The 22,246-nt window shown below is 36.4% G+C and overlaps 1 protein-coding gene across 2 annotated transcripts in view; it reads left to right on the top strand.

Moving 5' to 3' along the window:
* The window catches only part of MRPS28 (mitochondrial ribosomal protein S28), a 100,218-nt gene that overhangs the window by 3,479 nt on the left and 74,493 nt on the right, over positions 1-22,246 (top strand). For both annotated transcript variants that reach the window (XM_025393411.1, XM_025393410.1), the window contains exon 2: positions 17,699-17,880. In XM_025393411.1, the coding sequence (XP_025249196.1) occupies positions 17,699-17,880 (182 nt within the window). The remainder of the gene's footprint in view (positions 1-17,698; positions 17,881-22,246) is intronic.

The raw sequence follows: 22,246 nt of genomic DNA, 5'->3' as shown, positions 1-22,246 counted from the left end.
ATTTAAAAACATAAGGCGGTATATGCTCTAACTAGAGGTTGAGCTGTGTCATTCAAGGAGACAATAAAAATCAAGTTTTTTTCGTGGCAAAAAGCCCAAAGCCAAACAAAAATATAAACACCAGAAAACAACCATGCACATGCCATTCTATTTAATCCCAAAGGTAAGGACATTCGTCATCACTAATATGTTAACTTGTGATGCCAAAGTAACACGCGACACATCAGAATAAAATTTTTCCTAAGTTTTCCCAGTAGAATATGTTTCAGGAGGTCAGATACTTTGTCTTTCTTATTCTGTTGTATTCCCAGTGCCTAGCACAGTCCTTGACCCATAGTGGGCGTTTGGTAAATATTTGCCAAATGTGTGAATGAATGAATAGTACATGTAGTGCACATTTGAACTTCAGTTACACCTGGCCTGTCTTTGAATTGTAATATGTGTGACTGTTCACAAACAATTGTACAAGAATAGTATAGCCTTGAGCATGTCAGTTGAATGTGCCTATCCAGAATAATTGAGTAAAAATAATTTTAAGAGTAGTAAGAAATTGAAAATACCTCATTAGTTTTAGTTTTAGTGTTTATTGGAAGTTTTCAATGTTTTTCTAACATATTTATGGTAAGGAATTTGAGGAGTTGTTGGGTGTTGATAGGAATTCAACTTGTGAAAAAACTAACTTTACCTCTTTTGAAGTTACTGGACCTATTTAATTGAAGAGTTTCCTGAGATTACAAGATGAATAAATGCCAATTGTGTATTCAGGATTTTTGAAAAATATTGTTTACAAATTTTGTAAAAGTAATATTTGGTTACTTTAGAAAGAAATTTTAAATAGCCCTGAAAGTTATTTTAGAATTATTTAGAAAGAAATTTTAAATAGCCCTGAAGGTTATTATGTGAAATGTAAAAGTCCCTTTTTCTTACTTTCTCAAGGCTGGAGAGTGTATTTTTTACGCCTAGCTACAGAGTTTTATATTACACACATATAAGTATAAGCTAAGTATTACTGTATATTTAAAAACATTAATTGGTTCATAGTATGAATACCGTTTTAAACTATATTACAGTTAAAGAGTGTAAATTCTGCAGTGATGCAATCTTGGTTTAAATCCTGGTTCCTTTACCATTTACTAGCTGTGTTGCCTTGGAAAATTACTTAGTATCTGTGTATCTCCTTTTCCCCCTATGTCATGAGATTTTTATGAGATTAAATGAATTCATTATTTAAAACACTTAACACAAGTGCCTGATACTTAATAAGCACTTAGTATGTTTTAGTTGCTGCTGCTGAAAATTGCAATTTTTACCTAAGTAAGACTATTTTTCCTTATCATTACATAATATTTGCTTGGTACTCCATGGTGTGGATGTAGCATAATTTATTTAAGCAGGAAAGCCTTCATTATTGAACTTTTAGGTTGTTTCTGTTTGTTTTTGTTTTCTGACACAGTGTTACAGTGAACATTTGCATTTTTTGCATACTTATGAGAGTGTATTTGTAGGCTATATGTTGGGTAAAAGTGTACACACAATTTGAGTTACAGCCTGTTTGTACTGAACTCCCACTTACAGTACATGACAATGTCTGTTTCCTCAGCCCCTTATCTACACATGGGGTGTAATAGGTGGATTTTCTTGATATTCGACAATTAAAATACAGAAATTGGGAACTGGGATTATCATCCTTCATTCCTGATTTTAGTTTTTGATTTTTATCATTATAACTTCATGTTGACAATTTTTGACTTTATAATAAGTGCTGTCAATTTGAACTCATAAAATGCACTTAAAATAACAAAATACTACATTTGCACTGTATATATTGGGATTGTATGTAAGATTTCATTTGTAAAATGGTTTCTGCTTAAAATATTCTTTTTGAAGTTGAATTTTGCAGTTCTCTAAACAAATCATTATTTCTTTACCCTTTATCCTGGAATTAGCTTCCCTGCCTGCAAATTCTGTTGTAAAAATCTCCTCTCTTAGACCTTTGTGATCTCACCAAACAGATGAAACTGTTTTTGAATGTTCTGGAGTTTTGTGTTTTACTACCTTTATGGTATACCCACAGCTCTCATTATAGTAAAGTGATTTCCAAACCTGTTTTGTCCTGTTTTCTAGCTGTAATTCCTGAAGAACAGGGGCCATTTTCAGTCCACCCTCTTGATCCTTTGCATAATGCTTTATACTTAAGTAGGGATCGAATGTATATTTGCTGATTTAAGTTGGAATGAAATTTAAACAGTTTGATGGCTGAGTAATTACAAATGAAAAATAACATCTCAGATGGCCTATTATTAGACTTAAAAATATGTAGATGAAAGTCCAAGTTGTACCTATTGATTTAGTTCTTATAGTCGTTAAAAGTGTGGACTGACTTATATGTGGACCTCAGAAATAAGTGACGTTCAGTAAGAGCCCATGCGCATTATCCTTACAGAGAACTTTCCCCTGCAGCCAGGAATGTAATAAAGGGCAATGCATCATGAAGTTCTTATCCTATTACACACTGAGGTTACTAGTTAAAGGGAACCAAAGTTAAATGGCATTAAGTGTAATGCCACTGTCTGTATGGAGGTTGTAGGTTCCATACTCATCCCATGCTCACTTACCTACTTTTCTTTTACTTTGCTTCATTAGCTTTAATATTGGTTTATGCATCTTTCCCTTCAACTAATTTTGTTTTGTTTTTAGAGTAGCAACCAGATCTTTTTTTTTTCCAGACAGGGTCTTGCTCTGTTGCTGAGGCTAGGGTACAGTGGTGCAAAGTTGGCCCACTGCAACCTCTGTCCCCCGGCTCAGGTGATTCTCCCACCTCAGCCTCCTGAGAAGCTGGAACCATAGGTGTGCATCACCATGCCTGGCTGATTTTTGTTTTTTGTTGTAGAGATGGGGTTTTGCCATATTGTCCAGGCTGCTGTCACACTTCTGGGCGCAAGCAATTTGTCTGCCCTTGCCTCCCAAAATGCTGGTATTACAGGCGTGAGCTACCACACCCGGCCGTCCCATTCATTTTTATAACCATTTAAGTCAGGTACCATTTTCCCTCCATTTTTAAAACCTTAATCCTTCTTATGTCACTTAGACAATATAAATTTGTGGAATCTGTTAAGGCCATTGGGAGCTGTGCTATGGCATATAACTCATCTCATAGCCACAAGGTGGCAATAGTTGAGCAAAGAATTGGTTTTTCTGCTTTGTGACTCTTACTCCTTCTTAGCAGTAGAGGGTGGCATGCCACTTTTCAGAACGTTGGAAAAAATGTTTCTCAGAGAGTTTTGGGGCCGCACAGTAAAAATTTTACTCAAATTTTGTATTTATTTAAAATACTGATGTTACATGACAGTTTATAGTTTTACCTTATTTTAGCAATATACTAGATTTCATGCAAATATTTTTAAATGTAATTTTTTACTTTTTTGTGAATATTTTTATTAGTATTTTTTATTTCAGAATACTGGAATATTCCAGAAGACAGAATATTTAAAATCAGATGTCCAATCCTTTCAGAATACTGGAAAAATGAAAATATATAGATTTAAAGGGCTTATTTCAGTATAATGGGGAAATTAATTTATTTTTCGTATAATTTTTAAGTCCACTAAATTCGTATACTGTCATAGTAAAATTATATAGTTTTACTTAACCCTTTGTTTTCTTACCAGTTTTACTGACAACTTTAAAAATTATACCAGTGTTTTAAAAATTATTTGATATATAAAGGAATGATAGAAAATGTTTCTGGTTTTAACCGTGGTGCCAACCTGTTTTTACATTATAGAATTCTAGGAGAATTGCCTCTGAGTAATAAAAATCTTTTGAAATGTTGTATGTCTCACATTTTTGAAGCATGTTTAGAGGAAATGACCAGTTAATATAAAAACAATGAAATAGTGAAGAAGTAGGTAGAATTATCTGGGGAAAGTAGGTTTTTGTTAACACCTGTAACATGCTTATAAGCAGTACTATACATTCCCTAAAAGAAAAGATGTATATGTTCTGTATGTATTTTGTTTTTGTGTGGTCATATGATCTGATCATACCCAATTGGACTCATGACTTCCCAAGCCAACCTTAGTTTTTTCACTGTTTGGAGATTGTAACTCTCATTTTTACTCAGAAATTTCACTTCCATCTTTTAATGTGTCTAAGTTTGCTTCTAAGGCTGCTCTTAAATTGTTCTCTTTTGATCACATTAATTTTTATAACCTGATTATGGCCGTTAAGTTTTTATCTGTTGGCATTAAATAACAGGAAATAAGAGCAATTAAGCACATTCAAGTGGAGCCTGGTTTGTTGGGATTTGGGAATAAAACTAAATAGTCTTGATTCTGTTTGGGTTTTGCCTACCTTTTTAAAGCTTTGGGGATTCCATTGTTGACAACTGCCAGGAAATGAATGGTGGACTCAGTCTAGGAGTTGGCAACTGAACAAGCTGCCTGACCTCTGGCCAGCTACCCAAATTGAGATGATTGGGTTCTCTCAAGGGAGATAAATGCACACTGAGAACTGGGTGTCACTGGGACACAGAGTATTTATCCCAAAGAAATGAAATGTTCATAGCAGCTTTATTTGTAATAGCCCAAAACTGAAAGCAGCCTGGATGTCCTTCAACCGTTGAGTGGTTAAACAAACTGTGGTATATCCTTACCGTGGAATACTACTTAGCAGTAAAAAGTAATGAGTGATTGATACACAAAATAATTTGAATGACTCAAGGGAATTATGCTGAGTGAAAAAAAAAAGCCAGTCTCAAAAAGTTACATATAGTATGATTTCATTTATATGAAATTTTTGAAATGACAGAATTATAGAGATGGAGAACAGATCAGTGCTTACTAAGAGGTAGAAAGGAGGGAGGTAGAAGGGGTATGTGGAGTTACAAAAGAACAACATAAGGAATCCTTGTGGTGATGGACTTGTTCTGCATTTTGACTGTGATGGCCAGTACAGAACCTTTACATATAATAAAATTGCATTGATGATTACATATACACCTGGTGAAATCTGAATATTGGTGGATTGTGTCAATGTCAATTTCCTAGTTGTGATATCATACTGTAGTCTTCTAAAATGTTACCATTGGGAGCACTGGGTAAGGGTACAGGGGCTCTCTGTATTCTTGGTTACAACTGCATGTGAATCTACAATGATTTTTAAATAGAAAGCTAATTTTTTTTAAAGGGAGCATTTCACTGGTCTGTTGGGCCCAGCACTGGTGAGACCACTGAATTCCATAAACATGAGACGATTATCCCACATTATTTCCTGTAAGGTAATTTTTTGTTGTTAGAAGTAATGCAGTGTAGAATACCAGAAAAATCCAAGAATAGTTAGAAGTAAAGTTCCACATGCATATGTGCATACCTTAGCCTTTAGTTAGACAACTTCTGTCTCACTGGAAATCTTAAAAGCATCCCTTGGTCCCAGTCTATGCATCTGTCAGCATCTGGCTCACAGCTCTACTCAGAAAATGAGAGACTGACTATCCAGTCTCCTTTTGTAACTATTTGTCCCTATCTAGCATAATGATTCTCCTGCTCCCACGATATACCACTATTACAGAGATTTCTAAACTTTTTTGATCATGTCCCTTCATTAATAAATTTTTGAGCACATGTTCCAGTATTTACTTAAAAAATACATTTGTGACTGGGTGTAGTGGCTCACCCCTGTAATCCCAGCACTTTGGGAGGCCGAGGTGGGTGAATCACGAGGTCAAGAGATCAAGACCATCCTGACTAACATGGTGAAACCCCGTCTCTACTAAAAATACAAAAATTAGCCAGGCATGGTGGCTTACGCCTGTAATCCCAGCTACTTGGGAGGCTGAGGTAGGAGAATCGCTTGAAGCCAGGAGGTGGAGGTTGCAGTGAGCCAAGATTGCGCCACTGAACTCCAGTCTGGCGACAGAGTGAGACCCCATCTCAAAAAAATAAAGAAGTATGTGTGCATGTGTGTACTTATATATATATAAAATATATATATGTACTGTAGTTTTCTTTATTATGTACATTTTAAAGCATTCACACATAAATATATTTTGAAGGTGAAGTAAAAAAAAAAAACAAATAGAAATTCCAGTGTTTTCTTCTTTTGTCCTATGGGTTATGAGATTACTATTCTTTCTTACAACCTGACCTTTTTCCTTCAGGCCTGGTCTGTAAATATGTATCGTTGGAACATATTTGGACACAGGAAAAAAAAATTTCCTGTGTCTTTTTATGAACAATCTCCCCTTTAACCTTCTCTACAAGTACTTCTTGCGTGCTTTCTTGGTTTCCCTTGGTAACACTGCTTCCCTTCTGGTCTTCCCTAGTATAGATTGCAATGGATCTCAAGACTAGGAGAAGAAAATGACTCATCTTGGTTCTCGTTTCTCAGTACCATTTCAGACTACTGTTCTATCAGAAATACTTTTAAAAGGCTCCTTGATAGAAATCTTTTCGATTCTTTCAATTTTTCAACAGCATCTGGCTCACAGCTTTTCTCTTTTCTTCACACTTACCATCTTCATTGACCAGCATTTACATTTGTAAACCAAAAATAAAATTCTAAAGCCCCTCAGCCATTTGAATGGACCCTCCTGTCAGCCAAGGGCATTCCAAAGTTAACCTGAAAAACTAGTTCAGGCCATGATGGGAAGGGGGAGCCAGACATGCCTCATTATACCTCCCTCTTTTCAGAATTAGTGATAGAAATGACTCTTTAGTAAGAAAATTTACAATCTGTTTTTTCTGAAGCCTGCTACCTGGAGGCTTCATCTGCATGATAAAACCATGGTCTCCACAATGGCTTATGGTCACCCAGACATTCCTTTCTATTGATAATAACTCTTTCAACCAATTACCAATCAGAAAATCTTTAAATCTACCTATAACCTGGAAGCCACCCTCGCAACCTGCTTCTAGTTCTCCTGCCTCTCTGGACTGAGCTAGTATAACCAATGTACATCTTACATGTATTGATTGATGTCTCATGTCTCCCTAAAATGTATAAAACCAAGCTATGCCTTGCTTCCTTGGGCATGTGTCTCAGGACCTCCTGAGGTTGTGTCATGGGCGTGTCCTTAACCTTGGCAAAATAAACTTTCCAAATTGATTTAGACCTGTTTCATACTCTTGGTTTACACATTAATGACTTCGAATACTTTGGCCACGTAGTTTTTTGTATATTAACTTTATATTGTGTAACCTTGCTGTAATTACTTATTCCAGGAGGTATTTTTCTTGTTGATTCTTTTTGATTTTCTACATGGATCATCATGCTATCCATAATAAAGCACAGTTTTATTTCTTCCTTCCCAATTTGTATACTTTTATTTTTTCTTTTCTTATTGCATTAGCTAGGACTTCTAGTACAATGTTGAAAAGCAGTGATGAGAGGGGACATCCTTGCCTTCTTCCTGTGCTTAGTAGGAAAAGTTTCAAGTTTCTTACCATTACATATGTAGGTTTTTTGTAGATACTCTTTATGAAGTTGAAGCTTTCCTCTAGTTTTCTGAGAGTTACTATTATGAATGGGTATTGGATTTTGTCAAATGCTTTTCCATTTGACAAAATGAAATATGACCATGTGATTTTTCTTCTTTAGCCAATTGATGTGATGGATTACATTTTTTTCCTATTTTTAATTTTTGTGGGTACATAGTAGGTGTACATACTTAGGGGGCACACGAGATACTTTGATACAGGCATTATAACATGTAATAATCACATCATAGTAAATAGAGTATCCATTCCCTCAAGCATTTATTCCTTGTGTTACAATCAAATTATACTCTTTTAGTTATTTTTAAATATACAATTAAATAATTATTGCTTATCACCCTGTTGTGCTCGCAAACACTAGGTCTTATTCTTTCTAACTACTTTTTGTACCCATTAACCATCCCCACCCCCTTGTATACTGTAAGTATACTATAGCACATATAAGGGAGTGGGGATGGTTAATAGGTACAAATCCCCAGTACTCTTCCCAGCCTCTGGGTAACCGTCCTTCTACTCTCTGTCTCCATGAGTTCAACTGTTTTAATTTTTAACTCACACAAATAAGAAGATGTGAAGTTTGTCTGTCTGTGCCTGGCTTATTTCACGTAACATAATGACCTCTGGTTCTATCCATGTTGTTACAAGGGACTTTTTTTTCTTGTTTGGGACTGAATGGTAGTACTGCATTGTGTATATGTACCACATTTTCTTTATCCATTCATCTGTGGTTGGGCACTTAGGTTGTTTTCAAATTTTGGCTGTTGTGAACAGTGCTACTGCAAACATGGGAAGTGTCTCTTCAGTATACTGATTTCCTTTCTTTAGGGTATAAAACCAGCAGTGGGATTGCTGGATCACATGGTGGCTCTATTTTTAGTTTTGTTTTTTGTTTTTTGTGGAACCTCCAAACTGTTCTTCAGAGTGGTTGTACTAATTTACATTCCCACTGACAATATATGATGGTTCCCTTTTCTCCACATCCTCGTCAGCATTATTACTGCTGGTCTTTTGGATAAAAGCCATTTTTAACTGGGGTGAGATGATATCTCATTGTAGGTTTGATTTACATTTCTCTGATGATAAATGATGTTGAGCACTTTTTCATATGCCTGTTTGCCATTTGTATGTCTTCTTTTGAGAAATGTCCATTCAGATTATTTGCCTTTTTTTTTTTTTTTTTGAGACGGAGTCTTGCTCTGTCTCCCAGGCTGGAGTGCAGTAGCGCGATCTCGGCTCACTGCAGGCTCCGCCTCCCGGGTTCTCACCATTCTCCCGCCTCAGCCTCCCCAGTAGCTGGGACTACAGGCGCCCGCCACCATTCCCGGCTAATTTTGTTTTTGTATTTTTAGTAGAGATGGGATTTCACCATGTTAGCCAGGATGGTCTTGATCTCCTGACCTCATGATCCGCCCGCCTTGGCCTCCCAAAGTGGTGGGATTATAGGTGTCAGATTATTTGCCTATTTTAAAGTTGGATTATTGGAATTTTTTTCCTATAGAGTTGTTTGAGCTCCATATATATCCTGGTTATTAATCCTTTGTCTACATTTTGATTTTTGAATGTTAAACCTGGCATAAATCTCAGTCAGTTGTGGTATATAATTTTTATATGTTGTTGGATATGATTTGCTAATATTCTGTTGAGGATTTTTACATCTACATGCATGAGAAATATTGGTCTGTAGTTTTCTTTTCTTGTAATGTCTTTGTGTGGTTTTGATACTAAGATATTGCTGTCCTCATAGGATAAGTTCCACTCCTATCTTCTGAAAGAGATTGTAGATAATTGGTTTGATTTCTTCTTTAAATGTTTGGTAGAATTCACCAATGAACCTATGTGGACCTGGGACTTTCTGTTTTGGAAGTATATTAACTACTGATTTAATGTCTTTAATAGACATAGGCCTATTCAGATTATCTGTCTCTCCTTACTTGATTTTTGGCAGACTTTGTCTTTCAAGGAATTAATCCATTTAATCTAGGTTATCAAATCTGTGGGTATAGAGTTGTTTGTAGTATTTCTTTAACGTCCATGGGATATGTAGTGATGTCCTGTCTTTCATTTCCATTATTAGTAATTTGTGCCCTCTCTTTTTGTTTTTCTTAGCCTGGCTAGAAGCTTACCTCAAAGAACCAGCTTTTGCTTTCATTGATTCTGTTGATTTCCTGCTTTCAGTTTCATTGCTTTCTGTGCTAATTTTTATTTTAGGTAAATTGTGTTTTCATTTTCATTTAGTTCAAAGTATTTTACAATTTCTCTCGAGATTTCTTTGACTCGTGTTATTTAGAATTGTATTTGTTTACTCTCTAAGTATTTTGGGATTTTCGAGCTATCTTTCTATTCCTGATTTCTAATTAAATTCCATTGTGGTCTGAAAGCAGACATTGCATGATTTCTATTCCTTTAAATTTGTTGAGGTGTGTTTTATGGTCCAGAATGTGGTCTGTTTTGGTGACTGTTTCATGTGGCATGAGAAGAATATATATTCTGCTGTTGCTGGATGAAATTGCTACAGATGTCCGTCATATCCAGTTGATTTACGATGTTGTTGAGTTCAGCTGTATCCTGACTGATTTTCTCCCTGCTGGATTTGTCCTTTTCTGATAGAGGGGCATTAAAGTCTCCAACTGTAATGATTCATCTATTTTTCCTGGCAGTTTTGTCAGTTTTTGCCTCATGGTTTTTGACTATTCTTCGGCATGTACACATTAAGGATTGTTACAACTTCTTCAGATAATTAACCCCTTTATTATTAGGAAATTGTTTAACATGAACAAACTGTTACTTGTTAGATCAATTAATAATTAAAAACTTAAAGTTTTAATTTTACCTTCACATATTCCTTCTCTGTGTTCTGCCTTTCTTTATGTAATGTAGGTCTGAGTTTTTGACTTTTATAATTTTCTTCCTTCTAAAGAATTTCTTTAAACATTTCTCGCAAGGCAGGTCTACTCGCAACAAATTCCCTCAATTTTTATTGGTCTGAGAAAGTCTTTAATTCTCCTTCATTTTTGAAGGATAACTTCTCAGGGTACAGAATTCTAGCTTGGTATCTTTTTTGTTTCCTCTTAACACTTTAGATATCTCACTGCACTGTTTTCTTGCTTGCAAGATTTATGAGGAGAAGCTGGATATAATTTTTATCTTTTCTCCTCTGTAAGTAAGCTGTTTTCCCCCCAGGCTTCTTTTAGAATTTTTTCTTCATCTTTGATTTTTCTGTAGTTTGAAAATGATACTATATACCTAGATGTAGTGTTTTTGGTGTTTATTCTGGTTGATGTCCTCTGAGCTTCCTGGGTCTGTGGTTTGGTGTCCGTTATTAATTTGGAGGAAAGTCTTAGTCATTATTGTTTTAAATATTTATGCTGTATTTGGCTTTCCTCTCCTTCTGGAATTCCCGTTAGTTTACACCTTTTGTAGTTGTCCCAAAGTTCTTGAATACTCTGTTGTACTTTTCCCTCAATCTGTTTTCTCTTTGCTTTTCAGTTTTGGCAGTTTTTATTGAGGTATCTTCAGGGTCACAGATTTTTTTCCTCAGCTGTGTCATCTACCTGTAAGCGCATCAAAGGCATTCTTCATTTTTGTTACAGGGCTTTCGATCTCTAGCATTTCTTTTTGATTCTTATTTAGAATTTCCATCTTTCTGCATACATTGCCTATCTGTTCTTACATCCTGTCTGTTTTATCCATTAGAGCCCTTAGTGTCTTAATCATAGTTGTATTAGATGCCTGGACTGATAATTTCAGTATCCCTTCTGTATCTGAGTCTGGTTCTGATGCTTGCTCTGTCTGTTTTTTGCCTTTTTGTATATCTTGTAATTTCTTCTTGACATCAGGACATGATGTATTGGGTAAAAGGAATGGCTGTCAGTTGGCCTTTAGTAATGTGGTGATAGGGTATGTGGGGAGGGAGTGTTCTACAGTCTTATGAGTGGGTCTCAGTCTTCTTGTGAGCCTCTGCCTCCGGACTGTGAACTTCACATTTGCTTCTCAGTGTTTCCCTCTCTTTTGGTGGGACAAGATGACTACAGCCAGCTAGAGTTGGTTATCTCCCTTCCCCCAGGACACTTAGGCTCTGACAAAACCCCAGCAGTTTAGGCTCTGGTTGAAGAGTTTCTCTTGAGGACACACCTCATATGCATGATAGTTATATATATGCTTAATGTATATTAAAAAGACAACACATGTTTGATGAATAAATTGTTGAATAGGAGAGAATGCTCTGATGTATTTCAAAATAGTTCTGTTCTCCACTGCTGTCTGAAGTACAAAGGGATTTTTCTCCTGTATTCACTGTGAGAACCAGGTTGAGCTCCTGCAGATAAAACTCACAAAAGTGTGGGAGTCCCCAGTAACTGGGTCTCTCTGGAGTTTTTAACTTTCAGACTTGTCCACACTGAGCCTCCACCAATTCACCAGTTACAACTCAGGTTTCCCTACCTTGGCACCGGTTCCCACAGAGGTTTGTTCTTGGAGGCTGCTTCTTTTCAGTAGTTCTCTGTATTCACTTGTCTCTCCATGTTTGGGAACAGCAGTTTTCCCTGTGACCCCCACCTCTCCGATGGATCTAAGAAGAGCTGTTGATATTTCAGTCATGACAGTCAAACACATCTCCAGACATTGCCAAATAGCCCCTGGGGTGGGGATGCAGGGGGGCAAAATCATCCTGGTTGAGAAATACTAGATTAGTCAATAAAACTTGATGGTGGTGACTGAGTCTATAAGAAATTAATTTTTAAAAAAGCTAGTTTTTGACAGGGGGCTGTTTACCTTCAGGCAGTGTTTTAGTGCTTTACATATGGCTACATATTTATTCCTTACAACAATCTTGTAAAATAGATATAATTACAAACCCCGTTTTATAAGATGAGTAAACAGCAGCACAGAGATTCTGAGTGCATAGGCCTTTCCCCAGAGCTGGTAAGTGGTAGAGCCAAGGCTCGAGCCATGTGGCCAGACTTCACAGACTTCCTTTGGGAGCCCTCATATTTGAGTCATCACAAATTATTCATATGCTTGCTGCACAGCTGTCATTTGGATTCTTTTCTTTGCTGCTTCTATAGGTTATAGAAACAGTGTAAGTTACTGCTGCATAACAAACCATCCCAAACTTGGCTCTCCTCTATAGAATTTATTCGATTTTTTTTTAAGAGAAGAAAAAAAATATATTTATTTTTGCCAGGATAATACATACCTATTACCAGATATTATGCATTTGAGGAATTTTGTGCTTGACAGAAGATTGACTGCCCTACCTCTGTTGTTTTTAGTTATTCTTCTTCTTTTCAGCTTGTCTTCTCACTGCAGCCTGGCATGACTGAGCTCCATACCTTTATGGAATTCTTCAGGATAGAATAGCTTTTTTTTTTTTTTTCACAGCTTCCTCTTGCATTTCACTCTGCTTCATTAATTACCACTCTTCCACATGCTTCCTATCCACTAGAAAGTATGCTTGTATACTTTTGTTCTCCATCTGTTCCCTTTAATATTGAGGGTTTATAATTTTTACAATTTTAAAATTTGTTATTTTACCATCATTTAATGGGATTTCAGGAGGGAGAGAGATAAATGTAAGTACCATATCACTTTGAGTCACCAATACATTTATTTCAATAAAAGAAGTTTGTTGTGAGCATAACATTTATTGGTTAGTGTTAAAGAAACAAAAGTTATCATAGCACAGTTAATAGAAGTGAGTCATTTTTGGAGATGCATGTTGAAATTTTTTTCTTGCTAACCAGTATGAAGTAGTTAAAGTATATATACCATTTCATTACCTTTGTTGTTACTGTTTTTTTTCTTTTTCTTTTTTCTTTTTTTCTTTTGAGACAGAGTCTCGCTTTTGTTGCCCAGGCTGGAGTGCAATGGCGCAATCTCAGCTCACCGCAACCTCCATCTCCTGGGTTCAAACGATTCTCCTGCCTCGGCCTCCCGAGTAGCTAGGATTACAGGCATAGCGCCACCTTGCCAGGCTAATTTTGTATTTTTAGTAGAGACCGGGTTTCCCCGTGTTGATCAGGCTGGTCTCGAATTCCATACCTCAGGTGATCCACCTACCTCAGCCTTCCAAAGTGCTGGGATTACAGGGTGAGCCACTGTGCCCAGCTGTTGTTATTGTTTACATTAAAGGAGGTGACTGGGTCAAATGGGAGAAATGTCTCCCATTTCTAATGTGTGTTACTTTATAAAATCCTTTTTATATTTTAGAATATTTAAGAATTCCTACTACTTTATAGAGTTGGAAGAAAGTTTATAGTTATCCAGTCCTTTAATTTATAAATGAGAAAACGGATCTAGAGAAGTTAAATGACTTATTCAGGATTTTTTTAGCTGTTTATTGTCTGAGTTGGTCATAGAAGTCAGGTTTCGTAAGTATTTGTTATTCTTCTGTACTGTCTTCTTTTAAGTTTGCTATGATGTTTGTATCTATTTTCTGTCTTCGCCAGCAAATTTTATTTAAGAACTACTGTTCAGCATCCCATGTAGCTTTGAATAGCATGTATGGTACTCATGTATAACATGAGATAGTTGGATTAGTTGATGTCTCATATTTCTTTTACCACTAGTTTCCCGATTCTAAGCTGTATATTAAATGGTCCTCATATGCATGATAGTTATATATATGCTTAATGTATATTAAAAACACAGCACATGTTTGATGAATAAATGAATGAATGATTGAATACATGAAAGTGATACTGTTCCATATGTCTGTAATTCCTTTACCTTCCTCCTTTCTACCTTGACGGTCCTGTTCAGCTTTCAGGCTTCCAAGGAGAAAATCGTACAGCAGAATAGCAGGAGATCTGAGCTCTGTGACCAACTCTTAAAGGAAATAGTCAACTCCAAGTTAGTACCTATGACAGCTCAGTTAGTGGGCTTTATTGTAACATTTTCCAGGGTTAGGCACTGAGCTCCATGATACATATCCAGCAGTGACAGTATGCTTCCAGTCTCTGCAGTCTATGTCAGCATGAGAGGAGCTATCAATGTTAGTTTAGAGACTTTAAAACAGGACTCCCTGTAGTCAACATGGATTGTGGGAGTTGCTACATTTACTGTTTTTAGTAGTCATTTGACAAGTAAATGAGTACATTTTGGTATAAGCCCTAGAATTCAGAGATGGTTCTAGACTATGATTTTTGAAGCAAGGGTTTGTCTGATTGTTTGATGTAGCTTCTCAAAATCAATGATGCAATATCAAAAATCAAATGAAATAATGAGCTACAATTTAAAAGGAAATTCAGGTGTTAATCCAGGGTTCTTATGCTTGTGAGTGAAAATTATTTTTCACTCACTGAAAACACACTGACTTCCTTGCAAAATATAATAAAGTAAAGGCAAAAAATAATGGAAGAGAAATGTTCTACTTCCACTTGATTTTAAAGTTACCTTTAAAAAATAACTATATAAAGTTTATAATGTAATTAATATTTAACTGTAGACTTACTAAAAATCTCAAGAGAATCTTTTTAAACAGTTGAGAGCACTCAATAATTTTCTAAAACCAAGGGGAAAATACCGCTTACTATTATACTAATCTTAGCTCAAATGTCTCTTTACAATTGATAAAGGACATTGTGTTATTTTAGGAACAGGTCTTAGTGATGGCTGAATTATCTCCAGTAAAAGTTTAACTACTGGATCTACTACTACTGCATCTTCGTGTCATCTAGTTGTTTTTTGTTTTTTTTTTTTTTTTGAGACAGAGTCTCACTCTGTTCCCCAGGCTAGAGTGCAGTGGTGCCATCTTGGCTCATTGCAACCTCCATCTCCTGTGTTCAAGCGATTCTCCTGCTTCAGGTTCCTGAGTAGCTGGGATTACAGGCACATGCCACCATGCCCGACTAATTTTTGTATTTTAGTAGAGACGGAGTTTCACCATGTTGGCCATGCTGGTTTGAACTCCTGACCTCAAGTGATCCACTCACCTTGGCCTCCCATAGTGCTGGGATTACAGGTGTGAGCCACTATGCCTAGCCCCTGTCATCTGGTTTTAATTGAACTATGGCTTCAATTGAGTCAGCCAAAAGGAAAAAAGAAGAAGAAGAGAGGAACTCTGGTAGATATCAGCCATAAAAGTGGAGTAATGGGAAAGCAGATCATAGGGAAAGTGGGCAGGACCTGCCCTGGTTACAAGCAGAGACCCCCAAGTTGATACTGTTTGCTCTTCTCTTGAGCACTGCTATTATCTGCTGCTTTGGTGGCAGCTGCTATGGATGGAATAGTGGCTCCCAGCAAAGGATTATGTAGCTGCTCTTGTCAAGAATGGCTTACTTAGAATTACTCTTTTATGCTACCTCTAAAGGGCAAGTCAGCTGTGTCTGTGTTACCTCTGTAGGATTTGTTTTATCTTTGGCTCTGCAAGAAATAACTATTTTTTCAAAGTGCTTGTTTAAGGACCTTTAATGTTGTATTTTGTGGATTTATAAAACTAGTGTGATTGCTCATGGCATACATTCCTGGTTACCCTTTCAGCTGTAGTTGGTCTCTAGGCCTATTGACTTGTCTTTAGTTTAGATTGACCCTTTTGTGCTAAGGATTTTTTCCCAGTGTGTTTCAGTTCACCAAACAAATTCATCATCATACCCTCCCTCTAGCACCTAAGGGACTTGGCATAAGCCAAATGTCTTGACTTTCCTTTTCCTGAAGCAGAGATCATAAACTTGTGGTTCGTGGGCCAAATTCAACACCTGGATGTGTTTTGCCAGGTTGGTAAAATGGACAACTTTTTCCCCCTGCATATAATATGTATTTAAACATTGGAAAATTTACATTAATATGTGGATTTCTGGCTTTTCTTGGAAAATTAAAACATTAAAAATTAAAACATGGGGACTTGAATTGCAGCTGGAGCTGAGGTAGTGTCTGTACCTTTTAAACTTGGGCACATATCCTGATTATCAAGTCCTCACCTGGCGTTTGAGTTTGTAATCTTTCAAGTAGTACATGCATTAAACTTAAGTCGCAAATATAGTTGTGTAGCTTTAAAAATAAATGCACTTTACTATTGAACTTTTAGTAAGTAGTTCTCACCTGAATAACAAATGTAAAACTCGTTCCAAATACAGCATGTAAGTCGTCAGCTCAAATTGTTAATATTCTTCCATGATTTGCTCTCACAGATAGAAACTTAGCTCTTCCTTTAGTTTGTACCAAATTGCACACACCACTCTATACACAAAAATGAGTAGAAGGCACAAATCTGTGTTTACGGATTTGGAAAAATGTGTTTGGAAAAAATTTTTGTAAGAAAAAAAGAATAGTCATACCTCAAGTGAATTTAATATGTAAAACGATTCCTAGAAAGTGAATAGCACAAAACAAGCCATTTTTCTTTTGGAATTTACTTTAGGAAAAACAAAAGTATTAACAAATTCAAGTTTTTTTAGAAAGAATTGTATATCAGGAAATCATGTTCAGACTGATCATTGTGATGAAAGGCTCTTAATTGTTTTTATCATAGTGTATATTTAAATTTGTTTTAAAAGAATAGTCAGTTTCACTAAACTTGACTTAGCAGGCATTTTTTTACAGATGGTCAGTGCTAAGAATAAAGTCAATTGCTTCTTGGATGCCCTCCTCACGTGCTCATACTCTGACTACTAACCACCCCACCTCCCCCATTCTCAGAGACTTGATATACAGACACTCTTCTACTCTCCTTACCCTGCCTGGGCTCTTGAGACCTCACGCTGGACTATCACATCTCTGTCATCCTCTGCCAAGTGTAGATGTCTAATTTCTTTCTTTTTTCTTTCCTTTTTTTTTTGAGACACAGTTTCACTCTGGTTGCCCAGGCTGGAGTGCATTGGTGCAATCTTGGTTTACTGTATGTAACCTCTGCCTCCCGGGTTCAAGTGATTCTCCTGCCTCGGCCTCCTGAGTAGCTGGGTTTCTCCATGTTGGTCAGGCTGGTCTCGAACTCCAGACCTCAGGTGATCCACCCGCCTCAGCCTCCCAAAGTGCTGGGATAACAGGCGTGAGCCACTGCACTCAACCTCGATGCCTACTTTCTTTAACTCCTCTTCAGGAAGGAAAGGATGGAAGAGGAAGTTGAAGAGCATAACCGGCATTTTAAAGCAAAATTCCACAAACATTTTAAAATTATTGCTACAACAATTGACTTTAATAATATTTCTTTAAGACTTTATTATACCTTCATGTTGAGTTATATGTATATAAATATCTCTTTTCATATTTAGGGCTCTCCAAAAAATGTGGAATCCTTCGCATCTATGCTGAGACGTTCTCCTCTTATACAGATGGGACCTGCAAAGGATAAACTGGTCATTGGACGGATCTTTCATATTGTGGAGAATGATCTTTACATAGATTTTGGTGGAAAGTTTCATTGTGTATGTAGAAGACCAGAAGTGGATGGAGAGTAAGTAGAATCATTTCCAAGTACCTTAAGAGTATTCATTAAAGTCAAGACACCTCAAAAGTATTGTTGAATGAAAGGTAATTTTTGAAAAGACAGAAAACATATTTATTTGTCTTGATAATGCGGAAGAAAAGTCTGAAGTGCTTTAAAAATACTTGTTGGTCATGGTAGGCCAGACTCATGTCTTCTCAAAGCAGTGAAAGCAGTTGCTGGGAAGACTTGAATGTTCATCCTGATAATAAGCCATTCCACACCATAAACTTAAAACCAACTTTGTAATGCATGTTGCTTAGGCCATTTTGCCTGGAACCCTTTTTTTGTCCCTTCTCTGTTCCATGGTCTCTTTCCACTTCTCCTTTCTTTTTTTTCTTTCTTTTCTTATTATTTTGCATCTATTTTTAGGATTATTTTTCCTAATAAATAGAGTTCATTCTGTTGTAGTTTATGTAGGTAAAGATATTTATGAATACAAAAAGGCACTGGAGAAGGCACTAAGGTGGGAGATCTAGGAGTGGAATATCGAGAGTCAAGGAGAGGTTGAACTAAGATTCTGAGATGCGAAACCAATAGTAAACAAAATAGAAGAGATTTTTTTCCCCATCAATTTCTGATATGCATTTTTTAGTTTTCACTATTTTTGATATCAGGATGCATATTACAGTTGACAGTATATTAAATTAACTGGCAGTGTTTTTTTTTTTCTTAATCATATATAAAACAATAGTGAATCTAGTAATCAATGGTATTTTAGATAGGATGAATTACAGTGTTTAAGAAGTTTTTGGCATATAAAAATTGGTCATATTGTGGAAATGAAAGGCGAAGAGTCTACTCTAGACCTAGGAGAGCAATTATGAGAATTATTTGCCTTTCTCCTGAGAGCTGGCTATCTAAAGATGGCGTTGATAATTGGTCTTACCCAATTTAGAGACATAAACTTGTTCTACCTGAATCTGAATAGGGCCTGACAAACTTAACAGAATACACATTTCCTCAGATTAGTGATATATGAGTAAATATTTAACAACTAGCTGATTAAAAAAAAAAGCCCCAATTTCTATAATGTAAAATACTCCCAACATGGCCACTGTCAAGTCACCAACATGATGTCACTGAATGCAGAGTTGGGAAGATGTGTGCACAGGGCTTCTCACAGACTGATATTAGCTGGCTGCAGCACACCTCTAGCTTAGATAACCAGAGGCTGAACAGTGTTTTAACAAGATGAGTGGTATAAACCAGGTGTCAGCTGAAAGACTGTGCTCCCTGGCATGAGAGGAATGGCTCGAGCATGACTCGAATTGGTATATCAAATATCATACAAGCTTAGTTCAAAAGTAGGGAGACCCAAAGAAATTTCTAAGTAGGGTGTGTCTGTCAATCCAGATTTTAATACTGTAATCGGTATCTGTTATGTAAACGGCTACAGAAGGAATTCAATTATTGTGTCTAAAAATTTAGAAAAGTGATTGGCATATGGTAAACAAATGCTACTATTGTTATTGTTATTTTCATTGCATTGTTATTACTAAAATCCTGGTGACCTAATGATGACATCCCTCAATTCCTTTTGAGGAGGGTTTATGAAGGAGGCAAGTAAGAAGATACGTGATAAAAAGTTACCCTTTAAGAGAGGTATCCTCAGCTCTTAGGTACTATACTATCACCAGAAGCTGTAGCAGATCATTTTTTCATTAGTAGAAAATATATAGTAATTATAAAATAAAGTACTGTTTTATTTTACACAAAGAAATCCTTAGTCCCCTCCTTACAATTGGTCAGCTACCATGGATGCTGTCCAGTTGCAGTGCCTATCTTATTCTTACAAGCTGACCTAACGTGCAACCAGAGAATCAGGTATTGACTTTCTAAAAAGATCTATGTTATGACAACTCTGCTAAGCTATTTCTCAGCAGATATTCAACTGCTTAGTCAAGTTTATTATAAATTACAAATACCAGTCATATACTTTTTTTTACATGTGAGGATGGAATTCTGTTAATCATATGTCTTTCATGGATATTTATTTCTTTGTGGATATTCTTTTGTCTGCACTGTTCTTTTTTCTCATTGAATTAAAAATTTAAAACATCACTTTTGTGATTATGTCATATTCTTGAACATAATATATTCAGAATGCCGTAGAGATCTAGAATTAAGTTGCCCAAGCTGGACTTGAACTCTTGGGCTCAAGCAATCCTCCCACCTCAGCCTCCTGAGTAGCAGGGACTTACAGGCATGTACCACCACGCTTGGCTTTTAAGTCACAGATTTTTAAGTATCAGATTTGCGATTAGTTTTCTAATGAGTAGTATAGTCTGACTTAAATTTGTTTTATGTGTAGTATAGCTTTAAATGGTTAAATACTAGCATCTATTACAACATTTATTAAATCTTAATTTTTAATTTAAAACTAAGTATATACCAATATGCACACATTCTATTATATAAATTATTTTCTTGAAACCTCCATCTCTGTTCTCCCCCCAATGAAGCAGTCATAAAAGCTTTTTGAGGGGAGAGGGGGTGGCTCAGTAATTTTGCAAGTGAATTCTCTAATCTTTGGAGCAGTGAGTATATTAGAGTCTTTTTTAATGTATTTAGGAGAGTTATATGCCTACATCTCTTTGTTCTGTAGCTATCTGTAGTAATTTCTCTATTCCTGCTTCCATGAAACCATCTGCTTAGTATCCAGTTACTCTTACCAGAAGTACCCATTTAAACTTCAAAGGAGTCACAAAATAAATACATTCATGAATGAGGATCATCAAGAGGGAAGAGTCAGAGTGCTACAGGAGTTGATTTGTTCATTCATTCATCCATTCATTCATTCATTCAACAAATACTTACTAGACCTCTTCAATTAGCCAGGTACTGTTGTAAAGACTGGTAAACCAGACAGACTAGTTCTCTGCTCTCTTGAAGTGCATATGCAAATGGGGGAGGGAGGCATAGATAGTAAACAAGTACATGAATCAATTTAAAATATTGGTAATTACATAAGTAAAAATGGATAGTACGGTGACAAAGTGCCTGGTGAGTGGAAGATAACAGTAGTCAAAAAAGGCCTTCTAGTTCTAGTGCTTGACTTCTAGTTCTAGTGCTGTAAGTCTGAAATGCCACCAAAGTGCCTTTAAAAAAAAAGATAAGAGTCCAGTCTTCAGCTGTCTCTGAAGCTCTCTTCAGCTTCCTCTTTGGTCCTACAGACTGGTAATGTTATTTCTAACTGTGTCCAATCTTCAGCCAAGGTTTAACATCAGTAGTTTGATTACTTATTTTCTCTACCTACATATCCTATGTACATACCTTTATGGCTATGTAGATAACAACTCCAGCTCTTTATCTACATACATTGTTTTTTGAGAGAAACTTTTTAACGTATCAAATTTCATGTTCTCCAGTTTTTAATCTATCATGAAATGAAGGTTTATACTCTTCACAGAATATTTATTAGATCTTCATTTGAAGATCTAATAAATAGATCTTCATGTAGAAATGCCTAGGTTCTTTCTAAAACCCTTCTCTAGGTTTCTTATAGGGATCTGTCACTTATGCTTTGAAAATATTGTTGAGAATTGTCAGGTCAGCATAATTACTGTTTTGGTTACTTATTACTCCTACTTATATCTAAAACAAAATTTGTGGGTAGGAACCGACTTTATTCAAATGTTTGCCTGTTGTCTTTATCACTGAACAAGGAAGTAATGAGATCCAGCTCAGTTGTTTCTGGTCTTTCCCTTTTTGGACCTGTGTTTAGATTATATGACTAGGTAGAACAGCTTATTGGGCTGGACACATGTTCTCTACAGTCATGCTGTCAGGCCTCTGACTGAGCAGAGTCTAGGAGGCTGAATCTCCATAATGACAGAGCTTCCTGCTTTGGTACATTTTAAATCGTTATAAATAAGAGAAATACATAATCTGTTCATCATTCATCGGCCTTCCTTTTTTTTTGAGACAGAGTCTTGCTCTGTCACCAGGCTGGAATGCAGTGGTGCAATCTTGGCTCATTGCAAACTCTGCCTCCTGAGTTCAAGCGATTCTCCCACCTCAGCCTCCTGAGTAGCTGGGACTACAGACGTGCACCACCATGCCCAGCTAATTTTTGTATTTTTAGTAGAGACGGGGTTTCACCACATTGGCCAGGATGGTTTCGATCTCTTGACCTTGTGATCCACCTGCCTCGGCCTCCCAAAATGCTGGGATTACAGGTGTGAGCCACTGCACCCAGCCCAGCCTTCCTTTATTTTGATCCTTTTAGAGAACTATTTTCTTTTCTTCATTCAGACTTTTGTGTAGTTGAGTAATGCTACTTTAGGACAGTTTAAAGATTAATTAAATACAGTGAAAAATAACTAATTGAAAT

This window comes from Theropithecus gelada, chromosome 8, assembly GCF_003255815.1.
Source record: "Theropithecus gelada isolate Dixy chromosome 8, Tgel_1.0, whole genome shotgun sequence".
Classification (NCBI taxonomy): domain Eukaryota; kingdom Metazoa; phylum Chordata; class Mammalia; order Primates; family Cercopithecidae; genus Theropithecus; species Theropithecus gelada.
Note: the sequence above shows the minus strand (reverse complement) of the source record. Positions and strands in the feature narration are given on the sequence as shown.